This window comes from Microtus pennsylvanicus, chromosome 20, assembly GCF_037038515.1.
Source record: "Microtus pennsylvanicus isolate mMicPen1 chromosome 20, mMicPen1.hap1, whole genome shotgun sequence".
NCBI classification, from domain to species: Eukaryota; Metazoa; Chordata; class Mammalia; order Rodentia; family Cricetidae; genus Microtus; species Microtus pennsylvanicus.
The window spans coordinates 11,817,812-11,837,530 of NC_134598.1; the positions used below are offsets into that span (position 1 = coordinate 11,817,812).

At 40.3% G+C, this 19,719-nt stretch overlaps 1 protein-coding gene across 3 annotated transcripts in view; it reads left to right on the forward strand.

Moving 5' to 3' along the window:
- Tespa1 (thymocyte expressed, positive selection associated 1) overlaps window positions 1–19,719 on the forward strand; it is a 32,798-nt gene that overhangs the window by 11,320 nt on the left and 1,759 nt on the right. For 2 of the 3 annotated variants that reach the window (XM_075954527.1, XM_075954526.1), the window contains 9 exons: window positions 4,517–4,723; window positions 5,603–5,645; window positions 7,694–7,743; window positions 8,353–8,406; window positions 9,260–9,296; window positions 9,537–9,635; window positions 12,773–12,981; window positions 13,477–14,231; window positions 15,298–15,394. In XM_075954527.1, coding sequence (XP_075810642.1) covers window positions 4,561–4,723; window positions 5,603–5,645; window positions 7,694–7,743; window positions 8,353–8,406; window positions 9,260–9,296; window positions 9,537–9,635; window positions 12,773–12,981; window positions 13,477–14,231; window positions 15,298–15,394 — 1,507 coding nt within the window. In that variant the 5' untranslated portion in view covers window positions 4,517–4,560. The remainder of the gene's footprint in view (window positions 1–4,516; window positions 4,724–5,602; window positions 5,646–7,693; window positions 7,744–8,352; window positions 8,407–9,259; window positions 9,297–9,536; window positions 9,636–12,772; window positions 12,982–13,476; window positions 14,232–15,297; window positions 15,395–19,719) is intronic. The other variant, XM_075954528.1, reaches the window with a different exon arrangement.

Genomic DNA, 19,719 nt, shown 5'->3' on the forward strand with positions numbered 1-19,719 from the left:
CAACTGCTATGGAAATGCTATTAGTGAGAAGAAGAAAAAAATTAGAACAACAGGGAAAAGCAAAAGAATTTGTGTCTTTCCAAGATAAAAGGTGAGATAAATTATTGGTGAGAATATTTATATTGACCCACAGGATGAAGCTCTTTATGATAAACACATCTTGTCCCTATGAAATGTGGCAACACAGCAGCCTTAAATGCTTGGGACAGAATTCAAGCATGATGAAAAAGAATGGAATCTTATATTATGGTTAAACAGAGACAAAGAGAACCCTTTCATTACTTCTTACAAAGATTAACCAAGGCTGTACAAATAGGAGTAACAGACACAGAAGCTAGACAAGTACTTATTGAATCTCTGGCTTCTTAAAATTCCAACTTAGAATGCAAAAAGATACTTAGATCTTTAAAGGTTAGATCAGCACCATTGGATTGATGGATCCTGCATACAGTGAACATTGAAACATTTGACTATATTACTGAGGCTTAAGTAGGAGAAGCAATTTCCAAAGTTATGAGAAGACATCAAACTGCCAAATGTTTTAACTGTGGTAGAATAGGAAATCTGACAATGGATTGTAGACAAGGAATTTCTAGAAATAATGTCTTCTCTGGGAATGGCAAGAATAGAAAGTCTCAGTCTTCTGGATTATGCAGAAGATGTGGCAAAGGCCAATTGGATCAACAGAAGACAATCAAGGCAACCTGATACCCTCAGGAAACCCCTTGTGGGGCCTCTCTCAGGCCCCAAAGTCAAATGTGGTCTAGTCATTCCCAGTTAATGTGGAGAACATGCCCCAGCAGGAAAATTTTAAAAATCCATTGTCTGCTGTAACAAAAAAAACCCGTACTGTTCTGGATGATGGAATAAACATTGAGGATGAATCAAAAATTCCAATAGGAAATAGGAAGCATAATTTTGGCAGACCTCTATAAATAGTAAAAGACCAAAGCTAAGAGTGTATATAAATAACATCGTAATTGAGGGTTAGTGGACACAGGTGTTGATGTAACTATCATTATTCCAGAATCTTGGCATCTGAATTGGCCTCTTCAAGAGGCAGATATTCAATTCCTAGAAATTGGAACTCTGTCTCAAGTGAAACAAAGCAAGAGGTAGGTTGAATGCATAAGGCCAGAAGGACAGAGAGAAAGGCTGAGGCCATATGTGGATAATATTACAGTGAATTTGTGGGATTGTGACCTGCTGTAGCAATGGAATACCCAGACTAAGATTTTTTGCAGAAGGATATTATAGGGTGCTATAAACAAAGGTCACCAACTATTCAGGCTGTACAAGAACACAAAGCAACTAGCAAATCTTCAGAGGTATCATAGCCCAACCTTTAAAAAAGTTAGCTGAGGGACAATGACGACTACTGAGAACTCAAGAACAATGGCAATGGGTTTCTGATCCTACTGCACGTACTGGCTTTGTGGGAGCCTAGGCAGTTTGGATGCTCACCTTACTAGACCTGGATGGAGGTGGGTGGTCCTTGGACTTCCCACATGGCAGGGAACCCTGATTGCTCTTCGGGCTGGGGGGGGGGGGACTTAATTGGGGGAGGGGGAGGGAAATGGGAGGTGGTGGCGGGGAAGAGACAGAAATCTTTAATAAATAAATAAATTAAAAAATAAAAAAAAGTTAGCTGAGAAACAAATATGGGTTAAACAATGGCTTTTAACAGAAGAGAAACTGCAGACTTTAGAACAGCTGGTCCAGGAGTAACTAGATGTTCACCATATTGAAGACTGAACCAGAATTTTTTTTTATTGAATGTATTTCTATATGATTAATGTTTAAGTTTTCCATAATGAACAATAAATTTTTCTGCAGTGATCCTTGAAGTTTCCAAGAAGAAGGTGAGACCCCAGAACAATGATTCTACCTCATTGGTATGATGTCATGACATTGTTAGCACTACTTTAAGATCAATTTTGGGTGCCAGCTGCTCAAAATGATTCCCACTTGGCTAGCTGAAATGGTGCACCTTCTTACAATGTTCTGGCCAGAACTTCAAGTAAGAACTTCAGAAAAAACATACCAAATATTCAGAGACTATTTGCAATTATTCCAGAAAGTAATCTTGAAACTTAACCATCATTTTAGTTTTACAAAATCCCATAGAAAGAACATTGCCCCCATGACAGCTGGAAGTAATTCTAGAATACAACCTCCCCTCTCCCAACAAAGTTTGTCCTCAGGGTTAGGGACATCAATTATGGGTTGATTATAACTGGTATAGGGTTGGGGGTTGGGGTGGAAATTATTTAGGCTCAGGGATCTTCTTTGAAAAAAGGGGAGAAATTGTATGGGTTAATAAGTAGATTAGTGTGAGTGTATTCACACTAATAATAATAGGGTGTTATAGAATAAATACTTGTGAGCTATTATTTGTAGACCATTTATATTTGTATAGATTCTTGTATATTGATACAAATTCAAATTATGTTTGTTATATTGAATATGCTCCTATTTCTGTTTACAATATTTGTACACCTAGCCAAAGTTCTTTTGTTCATATTATATGCATGCATGTATATATATCTACTTAAGACATTTTGTACATTGACACAGTTTTAGGATATATTTATCACATTTCAGTATACATTTCTACCTCTGATCAAGATACTTATACATCGTTTGCATTTCAAATGAGGTCATTGTCCTCATTTGCTGCACAGTTCCTTAAAGATTATTTAATATTCTAATATGAGCCCTTACTTTTTAAGCTATAGAAGTATTAATAATTATATGTCAACAGTCATACATGTTTGTCACATATAATTAGACTAATCAAATTCTTTAGATACATAAAGATTATATTCCACATAGATAGGTAATCTTTAACAACTTCAAAGAACTATAGAATACGGCATTTAAAAAAACTTAGGGTTCTGTTGACATGAGACATGATTGCTCCTGGCAGCACCAATCTATACCTGAGAGAATGTTGGGCATTTAAGATGCTCCACTTGGAGCTTGTTTTCTTCTTGGCAAAACTGCCCTTTGGGCAAGGAACTGCCAGTGCCTTGACCACTGACAAAGCACATGGTGTCTGAACAGGACAAGCAGGATACAAGAAAAAAGACTTCCAAACCTTACCAGGGCAGACTAAGATGGTTCTGAAATTTTTCCTGCCTCTGAAAATTATCTGTCAGTTACTCTAGGCCTTAGCCAAAGTTGGTTGCTCCAACATTGCAAATGAGACTTTGGGTGATTACCCAGGTAGCCAGTTGTCTCTGTCATTTGCTGCACAGTTTGGAAGTTGCTTGATTGCACTTCCTGTTTACTCAAGTAATATTATTTCCTCTCATGTTTTTGATGGGGCTGAAGACTAGATAGCCATAGTTATTTTCCTCTCATGACTTTGCCGAGCCATTTCTAATACAAGACTTAGACTCCTTAGGATAGGATAATTATTGAAACATTTAGCATATGTTTGTTGTTTGATATTATTTATACTGGTTGTAATTTTAATGTTTATACTTTATATTTGTTCTTATTGTATATAGTTTTGTATTAGGCTTAGAATTCTCTTATTTAGACCACATGCGGGCATGCTGTGGGAACTCCTCCAGCCAATAGGCTTTAAGACACCAGCCCAGTCATGGTCTCTTATACTATAAATGCAGCCATAAAGCTTGCACACTCTCTCTCTCAGCTTCTGGATTTGGTTCCTGTTCTCCATTCATGCAGAGGACCATGATCTGTGAGACTACTCCTGAATGAAGAATCCTTTATTATACTCAATTCTGAACTAGTATGGGATTACTTTATAGCATCCATCTTCAATAGGGTTTCTCACGGAACTTAAAGCTAACTGATTTGACTAGGTTATCTACCCAACAAGCAAACTTCAGGGAATGATCCTACCAGTTGTATCCATAGCTAGGATTATAGATCTACCCCTGTACTTGGTTTATATGTGGGTGCTGGGAATTTGAATTCAGGTCTTCATGTTTGTGTGCCAGGCAATTAACTGACTAAGGCATCTCCTCAGTCCCTCAAATATTTTAGTTGCAATGGTAAATTTTGAGAAGCAAAAATTTAAAAATAAAAAAAAACAATTTTTAAATAGAATTTAACAGGGAGATGTCTTGAAACAGGGAGATGTTGAGCTGTAGCTTAGATTCATCTGCCTCAGCCTTCTGAGTTCTAGAGCTACAGGTATGAGCTAACAAACATGCCTTAAGAAAAGTGTTTCAGTTACCATGAGAAATAAAGATACCTTAAGTCGAAAAAGTTTCCTCAGTGGCCTCAAACTCCTGTGATGTTTGAAGCTTTTAGACTCACTGACTTGAAAGCCTTGACCTGGTACTTAGATTTTTCAGGGCATTCCCTTTTTTTGGTGGTGGTAGTGGATGGGTTGAAACAGCAAATGGCTATGCATAATTTCTTTCCCAGTTAGGCAAATAGAACAGACTCTCTGTACAGACAGAAAATTGGGAGTCACCTTGATAGGAGTGGATTCTGAATAGAGGGTGAAAGATTTTCCTTGTGTTCCATCTTCCAGGAGGGTGTCGGTGTGGTGGACAGGCCTGAAAGTGGCCCAGGACCATGGAAGCATCAGTGCTGAGCCCCACATCCTGGGAGAAACGAAGAGCATGGTTACAACAAAGTCGTAACTGGCAAACCCAGGTCCTGGAAGAGGAGGCTGCAGCTGCCCTGCAGGATGCACTGGATCCCGAGCCTTCCAGCTTGGATGATGTTTTCCAGGAAGGTAAGAAGCTGCTGGACATCACACAGATATCCACTGTGTCTTGCAGTAGTCTGCAAAGGCTGGAAAGAGGCCTCGGTTTAAAGTAGGACCTGACAGAGGCTCATTTCAAAGAGTGTAAGGAAGAGGTGTAGTGTAATATGAAAAACAAATTATGTGAGGAAGAGGGAGGCATATGTTTAGGAAAAGGAAGGAACACATTCGCACCATTTTGAGAATCTTCTGTGAGAGTCAAAGGAAGAGGGTTTGTTTGGGAATTAAGTTTGCTTGTGCAACAAGACTACATACAGTCTATGCCCAGATTCAGGCTGCAACTCTGGCAACTGTGTGGCTGTTGAGAAGTCTTTCTGAAGATTCTTTGCTCAATGAAGCAGTGGTTTTTTTTCTCACATACTCATATTATCTGAAGTACAAAGAGAAAGACCAGAAATGTAGTCTGAAACAAAAACTTTTGGACACATAAACCCACCCTTTTTTATTTGTCAGAAAACAAAAGCCTAGGGCTGTCCTCTTCTGATATTTCCTTCCTTCCTTTCTTCCTGTATCCCTCCCTACCATTCTTCATTTCTTTTTTCCTTTTCCTTTTTTTTTTTTTTTTTGCAAAGGAACCATCTCTATTGCCAATCTTTGGGAAAAGAAAGCAGAAGCATGGTAGCCTGGACTCTGGGAACTTGCCATTTTCTGAGGTAGATAGAAGAGACGCAAAGGCAGGAGACATATACATCATCTTTACATATGAATGCATCCCTTTCATATCTCCCCTCCACGGGTAAAAGGAGCCATTTTGTGGCTTTTGTGAAGACAGCTCGCTGAATGCCCTGAATTGTTTGAGGCGGTATGCTTTTTTTCAGTTTCACAATAACCAGTGTCTACTTTTTCTAGGAAATCCAATCAATAAGATTGAGGACTGGCTGCAAGGCTGTGGGTAAGTTCTCACAAGCAAAGATGTGGCTGGCGGGTGGCTGTGATGGTGGACACAGTCCTTGTGAACTCAGAGACAGGAAAAGAGTGAGAATCAATTTGGTGCAGGCATGATGAAGAGACTTAGGTCTTGGACCAGTTGGTGATCCAGGCTGTGAGTCAAATGTAACTCAGAACTGAGATACAGTTCAACTGGTTGAGAATCCAGGCTAGGTCTGGGATAGAGCTAAGAATAGACGGAAATTGGCCTCTTTTTAGAAGTCCAGGGGTGAGTGACAGCCCTCACCCACTCGCTTTTCCCATTCTGATTGAAGTTTTACGTGGTGTGGCAAAAATGAAAGAGTTGGAGGTGGACCGTTCCTACTTCAGTAGCAGAACGCAGGAAAGGCTCAGGGACTTCAAAACCATGAAGAGTTCAGAGACTTTGAGATAGTATTACCTCTTTTCTTGAAAACAATTTACTATATACCACAAAGAAGCCTGCAAACGTGCTTACTTTTGTTCTTGAAGGGTAATTTAATATATTTATGTAGTATATACACATATTTTTAAATATAATGTGATTCATCTGTAATATTACTTGTATGTATATTTTCAGGGATAATCTTTGGATATTGGATCATGATACTGGATGACAATTTGTTGTGCTCCTTCCCAGGAAAAACTGTTTTCACCACTCTCAGCATTCCTTAGTTGGTCTTTATGTAGGGTAGAAGTTTCATGGGCTTTCCTCCATCCACTTTAGCATGTCTATCAGTGTCCTTGTTCAGTTCATGCTTAGACAGTCGTGTTGATGAGGCTTTATGTGTATAGCTTCTGGCAGTCATAGAAGACACAATCTTACAGAAAGCTCCCTGTTCCTCTGGCTCTTACAATCTTTGTGTCCTATCCCTGATCCTTAGGTGTAGATGCTGTGTTTAGTGATGTTAGTTAGGACTGGGATCCAAAACTCTGCATTTTTATTGGTTGCAGTTTTCTGCAATAGTCTCCATCATTTGCAAACAAAAGTTTTGCTGATGAGACTTGATGATTATACTTATGGATATAAGGACAAATAATTAGAGTGTAAATGGAGATTATGATGACTAAGTAAAGCAATGATTGTAAGTTTTCCTCCACAATCCATAACTTCACCAGTCCTACGGGCTGGATAGGTTTCCAGTACCAGAGATGATTTCCCTCTTGTTGAGCAGTCTCATGTCCAATTACAGAACTATTGAATACTGCTAAGATATGTGTGCCACTACTGTATTACTAGGGTTATCCTGTAATGCTGGTCCTTGTGGTTCATAGGCACCATAGCTGTGGAGGAATGTTGGTTGCTTTTCATCCCTTGAAACTTGCTTGGCACCTTATTGTACCCAGCTCTTACACAGATTACTTTGCTTACCAATTTCAGAGGAAGGGAATTTGTTTTGTTTGTCAAACTGCTGCTGTTTCTTACTATCTGTTATGCTGATTTCTGTTTTTTCAAGATGGTGAATGATTGATACGGCATCATTACAAAACCTAAAACTGTCTAACAGGAAGCAGTTTTTCTGTTTCCTGAAAGATGTGATATTCAAATAAGAGTTTGGGTGCTAGGAAAGTGAAGGGATGTGGGTAGATATGGTGAACTGACAAAAACCTGAAAAAATGACCTTTGTATATGTTATATAAAAATTAGGATGTCAGATATTGTCAAATTCTAGCTATTAGATCACTAGGAAGTGATAGGTATCATGGCATCAAAAACCTCTATTCTAATAACGTATTTCCCCAGTTTTGCTTCTGTATTCTTTTCTTATTTTGATAAAGACTGATGAACCATTGCAAAACCAATTTCAGGGTATGCAGCCTTAACAACAGTAGCACGTTTAGGAAATACAACATATGGCAATCTCAGGCCCTCATCACTCCTTCTATGAACCTGCCAGTCAAGTAGTCAGAGCCTAATTGTCTTCAATGTGAGAGCAAATTCAATAGTACTGATTATCACTGGAAAAATTATATGAACATGTGGGAGATATTTGAAGAAGGCATGAAAATGTATATTTTTTCTTTTGGTTTTAGAGACACTGAGGAAGGACTTTCTGAAGAAACAGGGCAATCCAACTGCAGTGGTGAGCTGCTCTAGTTTCTTTTCTTTTTGGATGCTGTGCAGCTCTGTGTGTGTGTGTGTGTGTGTGTGTGTGTGTGTGTGTGTGTGTGTGTGTGTGTGTGTTTACACAACTACATTTATGTGTATGCTTGAGATTATGAGTGTCTTTAGCTTCTGAAAAATACCATTTGTTTGTTAGATAACAGTTTAGAAAGTCCAAAAGGAAGTGCTACCACAAAGGAAATGATTCTAATATTCATAGAATACTACTATTGGAGAAGAACCTTGTGAACTTTGTGAATTTATATTTGTGTGTCCCTAAGGGTGGTCACACACCTGCACGTGTTAACTACTTGGCAGAAGATTGTGTGCATGGTTGTGATTATGTGTGGCAAAGTACACAGATAAATTACACATGAATTTATATAATTCTTAATCAAAATATAACTGTGATTGCTGACATAAAGCTGGGAGAATATTTGTGAACATGAAGATATCTAGCATGTTTGTGTAGTTATATAAGTCATGTCCTTGGACATGTTCAAGTGTGCATTTGTGTGTGTGTGTGTGTGTGTATTTGTATTGTGTTCTGACTCTATTTTCTGCAATTTTTCTGTGACGTTTTTGGCAGGGTACTCTAGCCATGGGACTAGCTTTGAAGATGACTTGAGTCTTGGAGCAGAGGGTGAGTGGTACAGCTGTATGGGGTTGGAATCAGTGCAGATAGATCATGTGGTATGATTTAAGACCAGGGTGGAGCAGAAACTTAATGAAGAATCAGGGTCATCTTGGGTTCTTCTGGATGGAAAGAATAGTTTGGTTTTCTTGTTGTTTGTTTGTTGTGATATGGGATAAACACAGAAAGTGTTCCAGATTTAGGAACATTTCTTCACCTGCCTGTTATGATTTCTGACAGTCTTTTTATGGTGGTTGAGGAGACAATATCAAAGTACCATCAAATCTGCTATATATTTTCCTTTATGATTTCTTTCTTTGTTAGCAGTCCAAAGAGCCAAAGAAGTTTGAGAGCTTCTTCCTCCTCTTCTACTCCATCTTCTTTATATTGGGTATCAGATCCAGTGATTCATTCTGCTAGGCAAATGCTCTATCACTGAACTATCCCCATCCCTAAGAAGTGGTGTTAAGAGGTAAATTTTGCTACAGAGGATAAGGGTTTAAATAAAAGATAAAAGAACTGTCTCTTTCCAGTATCTCCAGAGACTTGTAAGAGACCCATGTGATGGGCAGGAACAAGACCCTAAAGATCTGAGTGACCCCCACACTTAGGTCAGAGAGTTCCTTGACTAGATCTCAGTTACAGATCGTAAGTTCAGACTACAGGCTGGGTGTTTGCTTGACATGTCCACTGCGCTTCTTAGGCTGTGTTAGATGATACTGAGATTCCCAAACTCTGTACCACTGAGCTGGCCTGCAGTAATAACAGAGGTGAAGAGTGGAGCTATTTTATGGCCTAAGAAACAACACAGGTGTTTTTAATTTTCTTTTTAACTTATTTTTACCTTTCTGTTCCTATCCAGCCACGCTACTAGCCACCAATGGAAACCTCTTCTCCAGGTAAGTATGACGTGTAGACTGTTGAAATGGTGTCTCCCAAGGAGACAATAAACTGGAGGAGGTACAGAATCAGAAATTTCAAGCAAAGAGCTAAAGATACATGGCAAAGAGGAAGGCTTTCTAAGCAGCAAAGGAAGGCACAGTCCTCGGCATAAGAAAAGTATACCCAGTAGGGAGAACTTGAGGCCGGGTATAGATTAGAAACTAGAGCTGAATGTCATCCAACTTTGATCTCTGCAGGAAATTCCTCCAGACACCCAGGCCTTGTCAGTTACTTGATCTTGGCTGTAGTTTGGCTTCCAGCAGCATGACTGGCGGAACCAACAAAACCAGTTCAAGGTAAGGAGGAAAGTTTGGAGGGTTAAGTTCATTGAGGGATAAAAGGCTGTGGAGAATGAGCTGAGAGTCTGCATACCAGAGCTTTGATGCATTGTCTAGGTACAGTCAAGAAATATGATGATGTTTGTACCATGATGAGGGAGGAGTGTAGAGGAATATTCATCTCAGAGATGGATGCTGTGTATGATGCATAGGAACTTTCTTCCAATGAACCTGTACTCCAAGAGGTATAGTAACAATATTATCACAGTACCTAGATGAATAATAGGTGTTCAGCAAACAGTGTGTATTATGTAATCAACTAATTTGTTGATAGAAGCAATGCTAATCCAACAAAGGCTGTCTATTAATGAAAAGTCCAAGAATCAAGTAGTTTCTCAGTCCAGGAGTCTGGACATCTCAGCTGACTTCCAGTATATTTTGGAATCCCAAAAGTGTAATGCTTTGAAGGAATGAGCTTGCTAGGGAGTCAAGAGCAGACAGGCAAAGAGAAAAAGTTTCCTTATTCCTTGTGTTTATATAGGATACTAGCAGAAGGTGTGGCCCAGTTTAGAGGTGGGTATTCCCAGCTCAAAAGGTATGGATTAAAGGTGTGTCCTTTTACCTCAAAGAACCAGATTAGAAGTAGGTGTTCCCACTTCAAATTAAGAAATAAAAAAGAAACCCTTTTCACAGGTATGTCCCTCCATTTATGGACTTTAATTGATTCTAGATGAGGTCAAGTTGACAGCCATGAATAGCCATCACAGGTATCTAGATTTTTTTTAATGATTCTTTTATTTTTGTGATTACATTGTAATTAAACCATTTCTCCTGATTTTTACTTCCTATACATTCCCCCAGATACAACTCCTGTGTAAATAGAAGTTTCTATCTTGCCTGGTCCCACAGCCATTCAGTCCCATAGAAACACACAGAGCCTTATTTTAATTATAAACTGTGTTTGATCATTAACTCAGGCTTATAACTTGTAACCATCTCTTACAACTTAAATTATCCCATAATTCTTGTCTGTTTAGCCATATTGCTTAGTGCATTTTCTAAATAAGTCATGCTCATCTTGTTTCCTTCCCATCTGGCTGGTGACTGACTCTCTGCCTTTCCTCTTCCCAGAATTCTCTTAGTCTGGTCATGCCATGTATCCTTCCTGCCTTGCTGTTGGCCACTCAGCATTCTATTAAACTAATATGAGGGACAAATCTTTACAGTGTACAATAGTATTATCCCACAACATCCTTGATCTCTTTCAAATTCACGACACCTTTTATTTTATTAATTGTCGTTGTGTGTCTATGTGTGTGAGTTCCTAAATGCAAATAAAATCTGAATAATGTCACTTCTGTGTATGTTTTCAGGACAGATTATTTGATGTTGGTTAACCAATTCGTATGCCTATCCTTGTGAAAGACTATTTCTCCTGTTTTCAGCATTCTTTAGTTGCCTACAGTTTTTTGTGTAGGATTCAGGCCTCCTGGGCTTCTCTCCATCCATGTTTATTATTTATCCATGTTTATTATTTATCCTCCATCCATGTCTATTGCTGTTGTTCAGCTTCTGGTTTAGGCAACCATGTAGGTGAGACTTTATGTAACTTTTGACATTCCTAAGGGACAGAATCTCACAGAAAATTCCATGCTCCTCTAACTCTGAAATGTTTTCTGCTCCACTCTGAGTCTTTAGGTATAGGAAGTATGTTATAGATACATCAGTAGGGACTGGGTTCCAAAACTCTGTATTTTGATTGGTTGTGCTTGCCTTTAACTTCTCTATTGCAAAGAGAAGTTCCTTGATGAGGCATGAGGACTGTACTTATTTGTGGGTATAAAGATAAATATTTAGAATTCAGTTAGGGGTTGTGCTGGCTTAGCAAGGTGGTTCTAACACTCAGCTCCTGAGCAAAGATCAAGCAAATCTGTGTCAGTAACTCATAGATGAGGAAACCCACAATGGTGGAGATAAAAAGAACATGGGGCTGGAAACACAAGAACAGGTTTAGGGACTTCACAATCCAGCTGCTAATTAACAAAATGGTCCTGGTTTTGACTTAAAAAAAAAAATTCTACCATCCTTTCTGAAAAGAATGATAGTGATAGCCTGGACTTCACACACCTTGCTTCCACTGTTGAAACATAGTTATTGAAAACAGGTGTCAAGTAGATTCAACATGGTTCCAGAAGGAGCATATATGTGATCAGAGTAGGGGTAGTACTTAGTCTTCTGTGAAATAGCATTTCTCTAGATGAACAAATGTCAGAAGGAGGGACACCTCTCTAAATCGGGTATTGAATGTACCTAAGTTCAAAATGAAACTATAAGATCTATGTTCTTTATGCACTAATTGTTTAGTTGTCTCACACAACTTCTAAGGCAAATACAGTGACAGATAAACTGCAAAGCACCTGGCAAATCCAGATATATGGCAGCCTGCAATTGGGAATTGACAAGTTAGCAATGTAGGCATATTTCTTTGACTCTATATTGCTCTTCATTTTCAAGGCATGTCCATATTTTTTAAAATTTGTTTTCAGCTGTACAAACAGCTCAAAGCCCTAGGCTAATAGTTTTTTTATAAAGATATCTGGGATATACTCCCCATGCCTCAGACACAGAAATGAGATTCAAATAGTAAAATCTCTTTTCAATAGAGAAATGCCCAGGGTAGAGTATAGAGAAATTCCCAGGAAATAAATGTTAGTCTTGATAATATTATTAAATATTGTCCTTGGTACTGCTCTATTGCTGTGAAGAGAGACCATGACCAAGGCAACTCTTATAAAAGAGAACATTTAATTGGGATCTTGCTTACAGTTTCAGAAGTTTAGTCCATTATCATGGAAAAGTTTGGCAGCATACATGGTGCTAGATCAGTAGCCTGGAGTTACATCCTGATCCACAGGCTGAGAGAGAGATCCTAGACCTAGCCTGGACTTTTGAAACCTCAAAGCCCCCCTCCCCCATTAACATGCTTCCTCTAACAAGACCACTCCTCCTAATCCTTCTAATCTTTTCAAATAGTAATATTGCCTGGTGATTAAGTATTTAAATATATGAGTCTATTCTTATTCAAACCAACACAGATATTATGAATTCATGTTTATCTCCAAATTGTCTTATGTACCAAAACTCTCTTTCTTTAGCATCTCAGAGATCTTGGACCAGGTACAAGAAGATGCAGAAGACGTCCTCTTCAGTCTGGGCTTTGGCCATGAGGACCACAAAGATACATCTCGTATCCCTGCAAGATTTTTCACCAACCCCTCTCAGGCCAAGGGCATTGACTTTCAGCTCTTTCTGAAATCTCAGATGGAAAGGATTGAGATGGAGGATCCCTGCCTGATGCTGGCCAGTGAGTGTTACTTCAGCTCCATCCATGATCTTCTCCCTTACCTTCCTTCCATTTGTAACATGGCTCCACACCCTTTTTCTCTTGGTTAACTTTGTCCTCTCCTTGTTCCATCCTCAATTATATTTTTCCAAAAATGGAGCGCTGTGGTGTCTGCTTTTTCTCTTTTGAAGAGACAGTCTTCAGGAAATCCAGGGCCATTAATGTTTCGCTTAGGTCTTTTGTCCTTCAGCTGAATCAAATCAGCATAAAACCCTCACGTCTTTATTCCACTTTAAAATCTCATTGTTGGGGTTATTTTACTGGCAACTGGGAGTCTTCAAGCCAAGAAAGGAGTCTCTGGGTGGTGCCTTGATTCTATATTGGAGGATCACCAGCGGATCAACTGGTACTTCTCTCTCTGAAATTAGAGCTCTGGGGAGGGTTTTGAATGAATATATTAAAAATGTGGTTTGCTGATGAGCCCCTCAAGTCACCATCTTCATTCCTTGTATTCAGGCCGGTTCAAGCAGGTGCAAACACTGGCCGTCACTGCAGATGCTTTCTTCTGTCTCTACTCCTATGTATCTAAGACACCCGTCCAGAAGTTCACACCACCCAACATGTTCTGGCCTTGTGACCCAACTGATATGCCATCCATCAGGATTCTGGATGCAGAGCCTGAACCCCACTCACCCAGAGAACGTCTGCGGAAAGCAATCTCTAAAATGTGCCTGTATACAGGTTCCCGAGATCGCCTGGCACCATTTCACAACAACCCCAAAAGGAACAGTTTGGACCAAGTTGTGTGGGAAGTGATGGACAGAGTGAAAGGAGAAAAGCTAGGTCTCCAGCAAGGCTCTGGAAATGGACAAGTCCCTCAGGAAGAGTCTGTGTCTCCAGTACAAAATACAAAGCCGTCCACTTCTCCTTTTTCATGTGTTTTTTGCCCTAAAGAAGAAACACGGGGAGACAAGTGCTGTGTTCATGCTCTGGACAGAGCAGGTCCACAATGCAATACAGACTCTATACAAGTAAGAGAGCTGTGGGGTCTACAGGCCATTGAGGAGAAGCCCCACTCGGCTGAGAATGAGAGTTCATGGGGAAGGAAAAGCAAAGTGAGAAAGAGCCTATTCCAAAGTCCTCGCTCAGACAAGGAGATCAAATCACTGGACTTTTCCATCATCCAGAAGAAACAAAAGCAGAGCCAAGCCAGACACGAGCTACACCAATCTCTAACTCAGCAGCTTGGGAGTGCTTCTGACTTGGAGCAGGTGAGTGTCCTGGGGGTGAGGGGAAAGCAGGACGTGAATAGCTCTGGATTTTTGCTCAGAAGATAAAGGGGTAGTGATTTGCAAAGCAAATCCATTATCTTGTTCTTATTGGACAAAATAAACCCAACTTGAGAATATTCAGAAACTTTTGTTAAGTGTGCTGGTATAGACATAGAAAAAGAAAGAGCTACGCTTTCTTAAGAGGTTCAGTTTCTCATGAAACATGTATGCACTGATGGCTTTTAGTGTTTTTCATATAAGTGAAATTGAATACTAGCTATATACAAAGCTACAGATTATTTAATAAGATGTGTGTTTTATATACATAGGGAACCATTAAGATCTAGACATCCAGGTTTCAAACCCAGAAGTTGTATCCATTTAGCTGTGGATGGAGCTTCTTCCTAGCCCGCACTTGGCACCCTTTTCTTTCTACATCTGGTATAGTTGGAACCATAAAGGATTTCTCACATACTTTTGTGAACTCTGCAAATGATGTAGCTAGCACAAGCCCTTTCCTACACAATTAGCCATTCATTAGTAATAACATGGACCTACAGATACATACTGACGTGGAGAGGTTCTTGCGAGAACAGACTGCAAACAAAACCAATACAGGTCTAGGCAAACAACTTAGGGTCCTTTGACAAGCACATTTTGTGATTCTAGGTAACCAGAGTCTTCGAGAGGGGATATTCAGGCTTCAGATACTGCCCCATCTATTTTTGCCTGTTCTTTCCCCTGTGGACCATCTAAAGCTGAGCATCCCTTTGACCTTGATGTACAGATGGCACTGATATCAAGTGTCAGGATCACTTGGAAAAGCTTTCAAATCCTTTTCACACGAAATCTGTGCTCATTTACGATAAAAGTCAAATGCATGTTCCCACTCATTGACATTATATAAATCATACCTGACCACCAGATGTCTGACACAGCACAAGAAGGAACCCTCTGGAACACACTCAGTCCTCAGCCTTCTTTTTAACTCCTTCCTACTCTGGACCTTTCCTTGCTCCTATCTCCCATTAGTTCTGTCTGAGTTATGAGGAGATTTTGTTCACAGGTACAAAACAACAATGAAGAAGAGGAGGAGTGTCACTTGCCCAGCAGAGCTGGGCACCCCTCCTTCTACCACACTTCCCTTGGAGAAGACTCAAGAAGTAAGTGGGCCTGTGTGTCAGGCAGTGTTTCAATATGCGGACACATCCTCTCCCCAGTGAGAATGTATGACTATCCACAGCAGAACTTACCTACTACACAGTACAATAGCTATTTTTTTCTTTATTATTATTATTTATTTATTTATTAAAGATTTCTGTCTCCTCCCCATCACTGCCTCCTATTTCCCTCCCCCTCCCCCAATCAACTCCCCCTCTCTCATCAGCCCAAAGAGCAGTCAGGGTTCCCTGCCCTGTGGAGAGTCCAAGGACCTTCTACCTCCTTCCAGGTCTAGTAAGGTGAACATCCAAACTGCCTAGGCTCCCACACAGCTAGTACGTGCAGTAGGATCAAAACCCAGTGTCATTGTTCTTGACTTCTCAGGAGTCCTCATTGTCCGCTATGTTCAGCAAGTCCGGTTTTATTCCAGGCTTTTTCAGACCCAGGCCAGCTGGCCTTGGTGAGTTCCCAATAGAACATCCCCATTGTCTCAGTGTGTGAGTGCACCCCTCGCGGTCCTGAGTTCCTTGCTCATGCTCTTTCTCCTTCTGCTCCTGATTTGGACCTTGGGTTTCAGTCCGGTGCTCCAATGTAGGACTCTGTCTCTGTCTCCTTTCATCACCTGATGAAAGCTAAAGACACTTAAGGTTATGCTCAACTTCCTTAGCGATCAGGGAAATGCAAATCAAGACAACTTTAAGATACCATCTTACACCTGTCAGAATGGCTAAAACCAAAAACACCAATGATAGCCTTTGCTGGAGAGGTTGTGGATTAACGGGTACACTCATCCATTGCTGGTGGGAATGCAAACTTGTGCAACCACTTTGGAAAGCAGTGTGGCGGTTTCTCAGGAAATTCGGGATCAACCTACCCCTGGACCCAGCAATACCACACTTGGGAATATACCCAAGAGATGCCCTATCATACAACAAAAGTATATGCTCAACTATGTTCATAGCAGCATTGTTTGTAATAGCCAGAACCTAGAAACAACCTAGATGCCCTTCAATGGAAGAATAGATGAAGAAAGTATGGAATATATACATATTAGAGTACTACTCAGCAGTAAAAAACAAGGACTTCTTGAATTTTGCATACAAATGGACGGAAATAGAAAACACTATCCTGAGTGAGGTAAGCCAGACCCAAAAAGAGGAACATGGGATGTACTCACTCATAATTGGTTTCTAGCCATAAATAAAGGACATTGAGCCTATAATTTGTGATCCTAGAGAAGCTAAATAAGAAGGTGAACCCAAAGAAAAACAAATAGCTATTTTTTTTAATTCCACAGGTGGAGCTAGAAAATAGTTCTCTTAGTGAGTGGTGTTCAGTTTGTGTATATACCAGAACATCCCAAACGTCTTGAAAAATTGCAGATATCTGGGACTTGGTTCACGGTTTCTTTCTCAGTAGATCTGAACAGGCCAGACAAGTCTGAAATGTTTGGATTCTGAAATTTAATTATTCTGAATGACTTCAGGCTTGTGAGGGGGAACAGGGTTTCACGGACATCTTGGAAGCATTTTCTTGGGTGAGGCTGACACCTGGTGGACAAACAGCAGAGAAGCAAAACTTTGTGTTTTAGAGCAGGCGTCTGCTAAGAGGACCAGGCTCCGCAGTGTGCTTCACGGTTTTTCCATTTAAAATCAGTGAGCGCCCGGGCGATGGTGACGCCTTTAATCCCAGCACTCGGGAGGCAGAGGTAGGCGGATCTCTGGGAGTTCGAGGCCAGCCTGGTCTACAGAGCTAGTTCCAGGACAGGCTCCAAAGCCACAGAGAAACCCTGTCTCGAAAAACCAAAAAAAAAAAAAAAAAAAAAAAATCAGTGAGCATAGGATTTAACTTCCTTTCAGATTTCTGCTTGATATGCCTGGGTTTGACTAGCCCTTGAATGAGAGTTTGCTGTTGGTGAAGTCTAAAGACATAAAGAATGTTGATAAAGCTGGTGTTTTTTTACTATCTGTAATGAATCGTTTAAAAAGATGACCCAAGCCGGGCAGTGGTGGCGCACGCCTTTAATACCAGCACTCGGGAGGCAGAGGCAGGCGGATCTCTGGGAGTTCGAGGCCAGCCTGGTCTACAAGAGCTAGTTCCGGGACAGGCACCAAAGCTACAGAGAAACCCTGTCTCGAAAAACCAAATAATAATAATAATATAAAAAAGATGACCCAAACCTTCCCATTCCATGTGTCTTTGTACTGTCTGTTTTTGTCACCCATTAAATGTTTTAACTGAATGAGTAGATCTTATTTCCTGCCAACGTAACACAATTTCAGCAGGAAGGCTAGGCATTCTGTATATTTTGCATCCTATGTGTGTAATTTTTAAAACTGTAACATATCTACAGTTAGGATTAATTCTATAATTTATATCATTAGTCAAATTTTTCTTTTAATTAATATGTGTTCACATGCAATATCAAATAATTTTGAATCTTGTAAGAGACAACTAAATGCAATGACATTTTAAAATCTCAAGAAAATGAAACCAAAATAATTTAAACATTTCTCTCCTATGACTACCTGGGAGAACCAGAAATCTGTTCTCAGACAGCCTTTTGTTTGAGTTTTGGAGTGTTGGTTTTCCAAAGTCTTTCCCATGTTTTTTTTTTCCTTCTTTCTTTTTTCTTTTTGAAAATAGATTTTTTTTTCATACAAATTATCTTGATTATGGTTTCTTCTCCCTCTGCTCCTCCCAGTTTCTCACCACCTCCCTTCCCGTCTGGATCCACTCCCTTTCTGTCTTTTATCAGAAAACATCCATGCATCTACAAGATACTAATGAAATAAAATAAGATAAAAACAAACACATCAGAATAGGACAAAACAAGCGAACATGAGAAAAAGAACCCAAGAAAAGTCATAAGAAACAGAATAGATACAGAGACACACTTGTTTGCACGCTCAGGTATCCCATAAAAACACATAACTAGAAGCTATAAGATATACACACTGTGGTGGGGGGGATTTAAAAAATAAAAATTAAATTTAAAAAAGAAAAATTTCCAGCATGACATTATGAGACAAGGAATCTCCAAGCATGCCGTTGAGTATTTTCTGTTAGCCATCTACTGCTATGAACGGGTCCTACCTTTAAGAGTATTTTGTTTCCCCGGTGAAATGTTTCCAAAAGAGACATAAATTACCACTCTCAACCTGTGCCTCTCACTCTTTAAGAGGTCACAGGGTGATTCAGAAGTTGCTCAGTGCTGCTGAGATTGACACCTGTGTGGTGAGTGTGACAGGGGAATAGACTGGTGGACACTGAATAGACCTCACTCCTACCTCTTTAAGGACCTAAGGATGGTGGGATATGCTAGCAATATTCAGCTGGCCACCCTGTTCAGATGAAGAATCTCCATTGTCCAGCCTTCTAGGGTAACAGAACTTAAAATCTACCCCTCCCCAACAATTTACCACACAAAAACTCTAGGGGCCAGAGAGAAGTGAAAGTGGAGACCTATTATCCAGCCCGTATCATGGGCCATGTTCTCCTGGATTTTCTTATCCTTTTGTCTCCTACAATCCTTCTTTCCCCGTTTTCATTGGGTTCCCCAAGTTCTGCCTAATGTTTGGGTGTGGGTCTCTACATATGCTCCCATCAGCTTCCACAGGAAGCATCTCTGATAAGCATCAGTGGACTAGACACGGATCTATTCAGTTCTGTTCATCACCGAAGGAAGTCAGGACAGGAGCTCAAACAGGGCAGGATCCTGGAGGCTGAAGTGGATACAGATGCCAAGGAGTGGTGCTGATTACTGGCTTGCTTTCCCTTGCTTGTTCAGCCTGCTTTCTTATAAAACCCAAGATTTCCATACGAGGGATGGCACCACCCACCAAAGGCTGGGCCCTCCCTTGTTGATCACTAATTGAGAAAATGCCTTACATCTGGATCTCATGGAGGCATTTCCTCAACTAAGACTCCTTGTCTGATGACTCTGGCTTGTGTTAAGGTGACACACAAAACCAGCCAGTAAGCTGACCACTCCCACAGGCTCTGGGCCACCATTTCCCTTACACATCTTGCAGGCAGGACAGGTGTTGGCTCAAGCATAAGCTATCCCTTGTGTGATTGATCTTAACCATTCTGACAGATGTAAGATGGAGTCTCAAAGTACTTTTGATTTGCATTTCTCTTGCTTGGCCTCTTTAGCCTCCTTTTTCCCCAGGGAGAGGTAAATGCACTATCCACCCACCTGCAATCCCACGGTGCAGGACAATCAGAAGCAAAAGGGAGTCAAGTCAAACAAGGAACTCAGTCTATTACTGTGAGTGCCAGCCTATATAGATTAGGTGACATGCTGTGATTGGGGGAGGGGGTG